General features: G+C 44.0%; 1 protein-coding gene across 9 annotated transcripts in view; it reads left to right on the forward strand.

Moving 5' to 3' along the window:
• The window catches only part of HERC3 (HECT and RLD domain containing E3 ubiquitin protein ligase 3), a 140396-nt gene extending 130523 nt beyond the window's left edge, over positions 1 to 9873 (forward strand). For 5 of the 9 annotated variants that reach the window (XM_060147563.1, XM_060147564.1, XM_060147567.1 and 2 more), the window contains 3 exons: positions 3628 to 3811; positions 4265 to 4367; positions 6307 to 8035. In XM_060147563.1, the coding sequence (XP_060003546.1) occupies positions 3628 to 3811; positions 4265 to 4367; positions 6307 to 6515 (496 nt within the window). In that variant the 3' untranslated portion in view covers positions 6516 to 8035. Of the gene's footprint in view, positions 1 to 3627; positions 3812 to 4264; positions 4368 to 6306; positions 8036 to 8063 lie in introns of those variants that run through there. The other 4 variants (XR_009540222.1, XR_009540221.1, XR_009540220.1 and 1 more) reach the window with 4 other exon arrangements.
• Positions 9874 to 12609: the final 2736 nt, after the last annotated feature.

Genomic DNA, 12609 nt, shown 5'->3' on the forward strand with positions numbered 1-12609 from the left:
AGGCACAAGGGCCCTTGCTGGTACCAAGGTCCAGATCCTCGGAGAGTTCAGGTGAAGGAAAAAAGTCTGCTCTGGGTCCGTTCATGGTTGCCAAAAAACTCTTGACGGAGATAAAAGTGCACAACATGAGAGCTGTGATTTTGGGGTTTCTTCAGGGGCCTTACTGAGGACTATAGCCTCTCAGATAGCTCCGAGGAACTGCTCCGAAGAGGTAGGGAAAGAGCCAGTATACGTGAATTGTTTGGGCTGGGAAATACATATAGTCAAACATACACCTTGGTAAGATTACTGCTAATCACAAAAAACCCCTCAGATATCTCAAGTTAATGATTTTAGTGCTAATTTATGTATGGGAGGATGCAAGAATCTGGTGTCATTGAAATTCTTCCTAATATGCATCTTAACTGTCTAGGTACCAAAAAACACAGAATGTTTCATCCTGTTTTTCATTCTGAATTCCTTTCAGTGTGTACCGTAGGTCAGTGACTGCAGTGGCTTATGACTTGGTCCTCATAGAACTGGATGGCAGGCAACATTCTTTGTTTTGCAGGCTCTGTCTAATGGGTTTCAGGAAAGCAGTATATTGTCTGCACTGTGAGAACTTTCAGCATCTACAGTTAAGATGTACAGTAATCTTTCTACATTGGTGGCTTTTATTTTTAAAACTGAACATTTACCCCATTTTAAAGATGAGAAAAGAGAGGCTTAGATACAGAACATGGCAGACCCTGGACTTGAACCCCTGTCTATCCCACTATCCACCATATTACATTGCCTGTTGGTTATTGTTTTATGCTGGTCTCAGCCTATCAATAACCAGTGTTGTGATTGGACCAGTCCTTGTGGTTCTGATATGATTGCAAGACGCCCTTCAGAAATAACCCGCAGGACACTTTGGGAAAAAAAATAAAGGTATGTTACTTACAAGACCTGGAAATTACATGGCACGCCGGGGCCACACAGTAAGGTTGGGTCAAGGGTGGTGGAGAGAAAGCAAGAGAGTAGGAGTGAGGGTCTGGGGTTCTGCTTTTTTGGGGGTTTGACAGTGGGGCCCTAGGGTTTCACGGGCTCACTCTTTGTAAATTTAAAACCTAAGAGTAGGAATTTAATGCGTGGGAAGAGAAGAAAAACAAGTGGCCCGCGCGGTCAGTTATCAGAATCGACCAAGATCTTTGAAAGGAGCTTCAGCGGGGAGAGGCGGCCTGGCTGTGTGGCTGTAGTGTGTTTATTCTTCTCCATTAGCTATCTTCTTCGAAGCGGATGCTTGCATAGCCAGAGCGCTTGCATTACAAAAAAAGGACAAGAAACCCCAAACTGTCAGGGCTTATACTACAGTTAGTTATCGGTGTAGATTGGTTAATTATTGGTGACCAGATCTGCCTGGAGGAAACCCAAAATGTTCACATTGTAGTTTTATGAAGTGTAGTATGTTACAGAGGATACGTGGAAGGTATCTGTCTTCAAAGTGTCTGATTTTTTTAATTTTTAGAAAAAAAAAGTAAATACACAAAAGCACTAAACTAATATGACAAACTTCTGTGTATCTATGATCAAAGTTTAAACAGATAGTATTTGCTTCAGGTTTTTTAAAAAAAGAATTACTGAAGCCATTGAAATTCTTTCTGTACATCCCCTTAATCCTATTTCTCTCCTCTCACCCTCTTTTCCTACATAGACAAAACTCTTATGAATTTTATGCATAGTCTTTCATGTTTTTATATTTTTATAATATGTGTATTAAGACAAAGATCTTTTTACATAATGCTTTTATTAAATACACACATTTTATATATATGTCCTATATATAATTTCATACTCATACACAAAATCTCATAGCCATAAACAATGTAATAATCACTAACATTTACAAGGCGGCCTCAGTTCTAAGAACTTTACATGTATTAACTCATTTAATTTTAATAATAGTCCCATAAGTTATGTACTCTTATTCTCCCCATTTTACAGATGAAGAGGGTGAGGCACAGAGAGATTAAATAACTTGCCCAAGGGTCACAAGCCATAAGTGGCGGAGCCGCTGTCTCTTATAGATAATAATGTTTGAAGTGGTAAAGAAACAACTTACCTAAGTGCTATCATATTGTACTTAATATTCAAAAACTTGGTTTTTACTCAGCATTGTTCTTGAGATTCTTCTATTCCTTTGGACAAAAATTCCATAAAGTGCTGTGCTTTATGGTTTCCATCATATGACTTTACTGTCTCTTCTTTGTCTATTCTTATATTAATGGATATTTAGTTTTGTTTCTCCCAATTTTCTGTATTACAAGAGAATGCTGCAACGAACACCCCTGTACTTGTCTTCTTGTGCACTCATGTGAGGCGTCTCTCTGGGGCACTAGCTGGTAGTAGAGTAGCTGGGTAAAAGGGTATTTACTTTTTCAGCTTTTCCAGATATTGGCAACTTTTTCTCCCAGCTGTTTATGCCTCAGTGCACAGATTACATTCCCACTAGTCAGAGATGGAATATACATACAGACAATGGCCAGACCGTATATAAAAAGGGAACTCTGACAGAGAAAGACAAATATCATATGATGTCACTTGTATGTGGAATCTAACCAAAAAAATGATATACATGAACGTATTTATAAAACAGAAATAGACTCACAGGCATAGAAAACGAACTTATGGTTACCAAAGGGGATGGTGGGGGGAGAGATAAATTAGGAGTTTGGGATTAACATATACACACTACTATATATAAAATAGATAAACAACAAGGGCCTACTGTACAGCACAGGGAACTATATTCTACTGATATATCTTGTAATAACCTATAATGGAAAAGAATCTGAAAAAGAATATATATATATCATATATATATCGTATATATATAACTGAATCACTTTGCTGTACACCTGAAACACAACATTCAAAATTAACTACACTTCAGTTTTTTAAAACATGGGTAAAAAATCACAAACGGCCAAAACAAAAACAAAAACAAACCAGAACTCTGACCTGGAACCTGCAGAAACCTGCCCAGAAAACCAACTCCTTATCTACAGTAAGCAGCCCAGGAAGCCAGCTTGCTTTGAGTCAGGCTTGCAGAAGCCATTGTCTTAATTAGCATTTGACTGACCCTTAGTGAGATGGAGCCGTTGTATTAAGACAGTTCTTTCCAGAGGTCATTAAGGGATTTATAGTAAGGTGTTAGGAAATTACCTTTTAACGTAGGGGAGGATACAAATGTCAGATGGGTTTAGCTTTATTCATTTTTGAAGACAAAGGAAGTAGTCCAGAACCATTATCTTAGACTTTTTCTTTTAAGCAGAAAAAGTCTTATTTTTTTCCTTAACTAAATTATGTAGGACCATAAACAAGATGAAAACTGGAACACCTCAGGTAAAATAAAGTCAGTAGTATGGTTCCACCCACCTGGCCCCCTCCCCTTCCTTCTTGCCTCCCCCACCCCCAGATCACCGGAGACCCCCCCCTGGTGGAATCCTAGGGCTGGGTGGTAACCTACAAGATGCTGTAGGATGCCTCCTGGTGAGAGCATTTGATGAGATTTTTCATCTCTCTCAGCCTCAGTTAGAAGGGGAACTTGATAAATTCTACAAGGCTTTGGGCTAAACGTATTCTATTTCTTTGGTCTCCTGGCAGGCAGGACTTTGTGGATGCTTACGTGAATTATGTCTTCCAAATCTCAGTTCATGAATGGTACACAGCTTTCTCCAGCGGCTTCCTAAAGGTGTGTGGTGGCAAAGTGCTTGAGCTCTTCCAGCCTTCGGAACTGAGGGCCATGATGGTGGGGAACAGCAACTACAACTGGGAGGCCCTGGAGGAGGTAAGCCTAAAAGGTGCGGTCTGTCCCCTCTGAGGGGGCAGCACAGGCCTGGGCACAGCGCCCGGAACCCGGTCTCTTTCTTTTTTTTTTTTTCTTTTTGCGTTACACGGGCCTCTCACCGCCGTGGCCTCTCCCGTTGCGGAGCACAGGCTCCGGACGCGCGGGCTCAGCGGCCATGGCTCACGGGCCCAGCCGCTCCGCGGCACGTGGGATCTTCCCGGACCGGGGCACGAACCCGTGTCCCCGGCATCGGCAGGCGGACTCTCAACCACTGCGCCACCAGGGAAGCCCCCCCCCACCCCACCCCCGGTCTCTCTCTTCTGTGGTCACGTAGGATTTGGAGGCCTCCTGCATCTCAGTGGTTATTTCTTACTCTCCAGTGCAAATGGTATACAGATGTCCATTTGTAATGTTCTTCTGGAAGATAATTTTTTTCTTTGTCTTTTTGGGCAGACTGCCATCTACAAGGGTGATTACTCAGCCACACATCCCACTGTGAAACTATTTTGGGAAACGTTTCATGAGTTCCCACTGGAAAAGAAGAAGAAGTTTCTCTGTAAGTAACATCAGTGTGGTATCTGTCCACATTTCAGTTTTGCATTTGGTATAGGATGGTATACTCCGTGGTGAAGTTCAGCTCTTTTAAATGGTAAAGGGCAAGTAAGGAAATACATTTACATTTTTTGTCTTAGTGATATCTGAGGCGCAACAGAGGTGGTTAAGCCTTATTTGTTGTGTAACGGGGTGGGTTGCATGAAAGGAAGAAAAGCATTTCAGTGATTCTTAATTGCTCTAAAAATACTAGTTATTTTATATGAAGGGGATTCCTTTAAGTATTACATTGATGAAATCGAATTGTTTGGATTAACCTCCCTTATCTTTCTAGCCTTTTGAAAATATTTGTGTCTACTGCAGATGTAACTGGGGAGATGTGATTTATAACAGCTTTACTGAGATTTAATTCACACACACATACTGTTACAATTCAAGGTGTACAGTTCCGTGGTTTTTAGTATATTGAGTTGTGAAACTATCGATTAATTTTAGAACACGTTCATCACCTCCAGAAGAAACACTGTACCCATTAGCAGCCTTCCCCCGTTTCCTCCCAGCCTTCCACCGCTTACCAATCTGCTGTGTCTCTGTGGATTCGCCCGTTCTGGGTATTTCATATAAATGGAATCGTACAAAAAATGGTCCTTTGTGACTGGCTGGATGACGTCTGAGAATGGTAGTACATTTGCAAAGGAAAATGAAGCCTAGTTTACATGAGCAAATTACCCTTTTAAAAATAGTAGAAATCCTTGTGTCATTGTATAATCAGAGTCATAAATTAGCCACTGCATAGCATAACATTTTTATCAATATAAAATGAGAAAAACAGAGTTTGAAAGGCAGTCTCTTTTGCTTTTTAAGAATGAGCATATATTAGTATTAATGCAAGGTTTACCCCCAGATTCTCCTGCTGCCATGGAGTAAGGATGAGAGGAAGCGGAGAGCTTACAAAAGAATTCCTAAAAAGAGCCCTGCTCCCCCCTCTGCCCGGTTACATGGGCCCTTGAGAAATAGCGGCATATGAGTCAGGATGACAGGATGAGATTTGCCAGTGGCTCTTGTGGGACTGTGACAAGCAAGAGGCGCTTGCCCTTGGTCCGGGGATTTCCTTAAAAGAAGATGTTTTTCTGTTCAGAGACCATTGGACTTCCATAAATTTTTATTAACTTTCCAGATTTGGCAAGAATGTTTATGTATCATAGCCTCAGGTAGTGACAGGTTATCTGAACGTGCTCCTTAACTAATGATTTCATTGTATCGATAGTTAATTTTCCAGTAGTTCAACAAAGAAGGTTATCCAGTGCTGGAAAACAGGAAGAGACAGCTGGGTTGGTCTTTTTTTTCCTCCAAGTCACAAGTGTGTCCCAAGAGGGAAATGTCTCATATAGTGTCAGTGTCAGATCTTCTGGTTTAAGAGAAATGGAGAGACAGGGAAAGGCAAGCAAACAGATCCCAAATGGAAATTCACCAGCCAAGGGGGTATAATCACAGATACTCGAGGGGAGAGGGGAGACCCTGAGGCCCCATGGTCTGTAGTTTTCTTCCGGGTTTCTGAGGTCAGCCCTTTTCCTAGGTCAGCATTTCCCTTCCTCTTTGATTTTGTGAAAGCTCATGACGTTTATGAGGCCACACGTTTCACTGAGGCCATTTTTTATTCGGGGGCATTTCTGAGCATCTTTCCATTGGATGGATGCTTTGTCAGTGTATAATTAGGGTCTGAAATTAGCCAATGAAAAGTACAGACTTTTTATCCATATAAAACCAAAACACAGGGCTTGAAAGGCAATCTCTTGCTTTATAAGTGAGTATTGGCACAAAAAAGCGGTTGTACTTCTAACATGAGCCACAGGGTGTCACCCCTTCCCTTCTGTTCCTCCCTGGGCCGCAGAGAGCCGCTCCCCATTTACCTAGCTGGTGTTTCCCGTTCTCTCTCTCCGCAGTGTTCCTGACAGGCAGCGATCGCATCCCCATCTACGGCATGGCCAGCCTGCAGATTGTCATCCAGTCCACAGCCAGCGGGGAGGAGTACTTGCCCGTGGCCCACACTTGCTACAACCTTCTCGACCTCCCCAAGTACAGCAGCAAAGAGGTCCTGTGTGCACGGCTGACCCAGGCCCTTGACAACTACGAGGGGTTCAGCTTGGCCTGAGGCTCCCCAGCTTGCCCCCGATTCCCCTTCCTTCCTCCACATCCACAGTGAGGCCCATACAGAAAACCATGGGGAGTGAGTTCTGGTTTTTTTTTTAATTGTATAAGTGGGTTGGAACTTTTGAATCCTGAACCCGATTGACGCATTTCTGGGGTGGTAAGCAGGGACCTTTTTGAAAAATCAGGGGTTAGGGATGGGGTGAAAAACTGGCCCTTGTCTGAGAAGCGATTTTGTTTCTAAACGCAGTTCTCCATTGTTCCTTGCACTTGTGACTACGCTGTACTCTGCTGGATAAAAGGGCAGTGGATTTTTAAACTCGCATTCCCCAGATGTCTCTCTCAGCCCTGACCTTTCCTCATGACGCTTCCTTGTCTTCCTAACTTCTCATTCCTCTGCAAGAATGATTTGACTGACCTGTCCTTTCTCACCTGCACGTGCAGAACATCTCCTTTCTCTGCAGCCTTGGAAATGCTCCTGGCTTGTTGCCGTCCAACCCTAAGGACTAAGAAGGAGAGGATTACTTCAGAAATTCCCAAGCCCAACAAGCTGAATCCGGGTCCATGACTTTGGCGGAACTCTTGCGAATTTACGGGAGCCTTTCATACACCTGCCTTTTGCCTAAAAACACAGTTCTTGAGGGACTGGCCGTCTCCCCACGGCTCTGCCTATTCCCGGCCCTCCTCACAGGGGTGCAGAGCCGCGTAGCTTCGCAGCTGAGCCGACCTCGGTCTGCTGGCCCCGCCAAGCCCTTTTGACAACAAGATGAGGTAACAGGCCCTCACCCTCTTGCATCATTTTACTTTTGGAGCAGGTTGCATTAATCTTCTAAGGAGTGTTTTCTCCCAGAAAAGTAGAATAAATTTCTTATCCTTTTCCCTATCACTTTCTGTCTCTCCCACTTCATCTCTCCTCCCACCCTCCTACTTTTCTCTTCACTTCATCCCATTCTCTGTTACCTGACTTACTGTCCCTTCCTCTCCTCTCCTCCTGGTGGATGCATGCAGTCTATTTTCCTTTTCTATTTAAATTGCAGAATTTCTACTCAGATTTTTTTTTTCCTCTTCCCTAACTGCTAAGACTTAAGGACATTCTTTATTATGGAACTTTTGTTTATTGCATTTGGAATGTGTGTTTACAGTGGGATTTCAGGAGGGATTGTGTTTGAAGCAAATATGTGTATTTCAGAAATCATGACACACTCAACCTTCTTCATCATGGGATCAGAAAATTCTACATGAGCAAAGAATCCATGTCAGCCTAATTTTAAATTCCTAGTCACTAGAGAAGAGACTTATTTATATAAAATGAAGTATTTATGAACCGTGAGACAGCATCAAACCTCACTGAAGGATTGTAGATTTTTTGCTTTTTGTTTTTAAAACTTATTCCAATTGCTAAATTGGTAGTTTTTCAGTCTTTATAATACAAGATTAAAAAAGATATAGTTATATGAAATGTTTATTTTCTATGTGTGTGCCTATAGTTCAATATTACGCAATAAATTTGCTGTTTTAATGTAACCAGAACTCTCTCTTCTTGTACTTGCAGAATGGGTAGCTTGCTTTCAGTAGAAGAATTAAGTCATCTACCCGAGTAATCTAATACAAGGTCAAACTTGCTTCCTGCCACAAGAGAGTAGAACCAACTGCTGGGAAAATGAAGAGGAAAACAGGGTAGGGGGGAGCATATGGCATTAAGGAGGGCTGGAATTTCTGAAGCTTCTGATGGGTGAAAAGGCATTTCTCACGGAGGGGAAGGCCTTAGCAAGGGCTTGAACATGGTGAAGTATTTAAGGAAGGGCCAGGAACAATTCGAAGGGAGCATCAGAGGAAACAGAATAATGGTAAATACGACTGGGGAGAAAGACAGTAAGTTTGGGGCTGAGGAACCAGGCTAAGCCTTGGACCTTCAAAATGTTCAGAGCCTTGGGGTGGGGGAAGGAGGCAGTGATATGAGTTGAGCCTGGTTTTAAGGAAATGCGGATAAGGGTACTTGTGTTGGAATGGCGTGGGAAGGACAGCAGCTGAGAGCAGTGGGGGGGGGGGCAGCAGTGGAAAGAGAAGAGCTGTGCGCAGGAGGGACGGGAGGAGGGGAGGCGATGGGAGCCTTCAGGGAAAAGGAGGAATTAAAGGTGAATCTAAGACTTAGTAATCTAATGGCTGATGCTAATTAGCCCACTTATACACAGCAAAAAATATTTTCAATAAGTTTTAAAAATTACCATGTACTGTTTTTACCAGACTTAATAGACGGTTTAAAAGTGGTAAAGAGAACAGTAACTTTCCATTAATAAGTTCCATTCAACAAACACTTAAGAGCATACACAAGTGCTCAGTTTGCAGGACAAAAAAAGCCTGTTACCTTTAATTTTGAATGAAAATAGCCAAGGTATTTTAAATTTGAGGGGGGGGGGTCCTTCAGAATCCTCATGCATGGAATACGGAGATTGGACCAGATGATTCCTAAGGTCACTGAGCTCTAAAACTACTGTACATAGAGATGCTCAATAAATTCCTCTAAAAGTTTCTTGCATGAATGAAATTCTGTGCTGCTTTTCTAAAAACGATTTTTCTGGCATATTCTCCTCTTTTTTCCTTTATCACTATTGCTTTAGAAGACTCTTTAGGTAGGCATTTCTAGATTTACCTGCCTACCTACCTACCTTCCCTCACCTGCTGACAGACATTTGGAAGTTTCCTCAGTTTTCAGAAATGTACCTATTTAATGAAAAAAAATCTCATTAAAATAAGGCCACTTGTGTTGGGTGGGGTTTAATGAAAGTGTAACCAGGCGATTTAGCCAGTTGTGATAGCTCCCGCTCCGCCTGAAAGCTTCTTGACCAGAAAGCTTCTCTATTAATAACCCTGGAGAGCCAGGGTTGGCAGCTACAGCCTGTGAGCTAAAATGGGTTTTACATTTTTAAAAGGGTCTGGTCTATAAAGCCTAACAAACCATGTTAACATCTGGCCCTTTACAGAAAAAGACTTGCCCCAACCCTTTGAGACCAGACTTGCAGGAATCACAGTAACAGAGTTGATAACTTACTTACTGAAGTGTCGGGAGGAACTCGGTCATAGCTGACGTTGAACTAGAGAGACATGTCTGGGCCTTTCTGCCGCAGGGGTAAGCAAAGCAAGCTTTGTCTAAGATTAACCCACAGAAACAGGCACCAAGGTTTCGAGTGTGGTGACTACCAGGTATTGACGGTGGCCAGACCCCGCACCAAGCATTACCTACGCACTATTCAGTTTTCATTGCTACCACTGCCCTCCTGGCTCGACCGTTCACTAGCTGCGTGGCCTTGGGCCACACAGCTAACCTCTCTGTAGCTCATTTTCTTCCTATTTAAAATGGGAATAAAAATAATGCCTCCCTCATGGAGTTGTAATGAGAAGTAAATGAATTAATTAATGGAAAGCACATAGAACAGTGCCTAGCACGTAACAAGCTCTCAGTAACTATAATTTTCATTCTTATCCCAGTTTTTCGCATGAAGAAATGAATGTTTAGAGGAAATAACTTGTTCACTGTCACAGTGGTAGGACGTGAACTTGACCATTCCTCTATATTACGCCCAGCTGCTAGGGTGGGCAGCAAATTTGACCAGGGATGGATAGCTAGAGATGAGGTTTGCCTAGAGCCCACATCAAAAGACACGTTGTGATGTGTCAGGTGACTTCCCTGACCACCTGTCTGCAAGTGGGCATAGTGCAATAAGATTTGTTTTCGTGCCACTGTGCAGTTCAGTGAGGCAATTCTATGATCATGAGACCAAAATACTGATCAGATGTGTGGCTTCTCTGTCATCTGCTGTGGATCTCATTGGAGCTAGTGTCTGTGGGCATTTAGTTGTCAGCCTAGTACCTGTTGACTTCTCCCAGACCATAGTTTGGAACTGACGGTCAAAGAGTAGATTCTAAGTTGGTGAACATGTGGAGGTGTGCTAGGTGAGCGGTGTGCCTGGAGAGGGCATCGAAGCTCCGTGCCCATGCCCACATACCTTGCTCTATGAATCCCTTCCATCTGGCTGTTCCAGAGTTGCAGGACTGGAGGTGATGCCGCCAAAATGGCAGTGCAGGATACCCAGCCTCCATTCTTCCACAAAGATCAACACTTAGCCGTCTATCCATGAACAAAACCAGCTCTGGGAGAGCTCTGGAGTCCACCTAAGAAACTTCAGTAATGCAGCTGAACATAAAACCTGAGAAGAACCATACAAAAAGGGGACGACACCTTCATTCTGCCTGCACCATCCCATCCCCAAAGCCGCAGTGCTCACCACCAAGAGGGAGTGCCCAGCTAGAAAGGGGGACCCTTCACTAGGAAAGGGGGAGTGGGGTGAGAGACCAGCTTCCCCTGCCTTTCGGGGCACCTCATGAAGGTCCCCTTTCAGTTTCACCCTACTCACTCAGAGAGTGGCAAAGCTGAGACACATAGAAAGGGGGGACAAGGGACAGGGAAGAAAAAGCAGGGACTCCCAGAAGCAGGCACATAGCAGGAGCAGCTGTGGTTCCGAGACACCTGCTCCACAGACAAATCCAGCAGCTTTCACCACTGAAGAAACCAAGAGACAGCACAACCACCATGGGCCCCACGGGTATTTGCATTCACGGACATCAGCCACCTCAGCCCCTACCTGTTTATTTCCTTCCCAGCCTGCCCCACTCTGGCCCCTGCTAGAGCCCAGGCCTCCGTGTGAGCACAAGACACCAGCCTACAAGCCCCATCGCCACGTGTGCACTTGGGGCTAGCCCCTCCAGCCGCGCACTTGCACACTGCCAGCCTGACACCTGACACTGGCCTCCGCTGTGGTGTGCACACCCAGGGGGAGACGAACATGCAGACAGCCAGGGACCCCGGCAGCTGCCAGCATGCCCACAGTGGGCCCTGGCCCTTGCTGCCTGCCCTGGCACCCACCACTAGGTGTGTGTCTGCAGCCGGCCCCTGCCACTACGTAGGCATCTGTAGCTGATCCCGGCAGCGGAGTGCGTACACGCCGTTGGCCCCGTCCACCACACCACCTGTCCTGGTCCTTGGACCAGGGGGTGCTGCTGAGGACCCCAAGCGCCACTGCAGCCTTTGTGGACTCCCTGCAGCATTCCTCAGAGACCATTCAGTTGCTGACGCTATGCACCCCAGCAACCTGAGCCACAGAGAGAGCACGCCCCTGCCCACCCACTGCTGCTACACAACCCCACACTCGGTGCCCTGGGGTCACGGCGTGTTGCAGTGTGCTCCACCAACCCCTGCGGCTGTGAAAGTCTTCACTTACCAAAGCCAGTCCATAAAGTCTGGAAGAGGTGACTGCTGCTTCAAATGCAGACACCTGTGAGAGACTAGAGGGATCCTGAAGAAGCAGGGAACTAGGTCTCCACCAAAGGAGTACAGTAAACGTCCAGGAACTGGCCCTAAAGAAATGGAGATCCAGGAGATGGCCTGATAAACACTTTAAAATAATTGTCTAAAGATGCTCAGAGAGCTACAAGAGAACAGAAAAACACTAATGATACCTGGAAAACAGTACAAGAACAAATAAGATGTACATCAAAGAGACAGAAGCTCTGAAAAAAAATTTTGGAGTTGAAGAATACAATAGTTGAATTGAAGAATTCAAGAGAGACCTTCAACATCAGACCTGAACAAGAAGAAGAAAGAATCAGTGAGACAGACCAATTGAAAGTAGCCAATCAGAGGAGCAAAAAGAAAAAAAGAATGAAAAGGACTGAAGAACACCTATAAGACTTAGGGGACACCATTAAAAGAAACACTGTACATATCATTGGAATTACAGAAGGAGAAAGCTTATTTAAAGAAATAATGTCTGAGAATTTCTCTCTCAAACCTGGGAGAAATTTGGACTTCCAAGTTCATGAAACTAATAGGTTTATTTTCAATCTAAAATGATCTCCTCCAAGATACATTAAAAAAAAACGGTCTAAAATCAAAACCAGAGAATTTTTAGAGCAGCAAGAGAAGAAAAAATCTCGTACAAGGGAACCCCCATATGGAAATCAGCAGATTTCCCAGTAGTGACCTTGCAGGCCAGGAGAGAATGGGATAATATATTCAAGTACTGAAAGAAAAAAAAAAATCT

The sequence above is a fragment of the Lagenorhynchus albirostris genome, chromosome 4, assembly GCF_949774975.1.
Source record: "Lagenorhynchus albirostris chromosome 4, mLagAlb1.1, whole genome shotgun sequence".
Lineage (NCBI taxonomy): Eukaryota > Metazoa > Chordata > Mammalia > Artiodactyla > Delphinidae > Lagenorhynchus > Lagenorhynchus albirostris.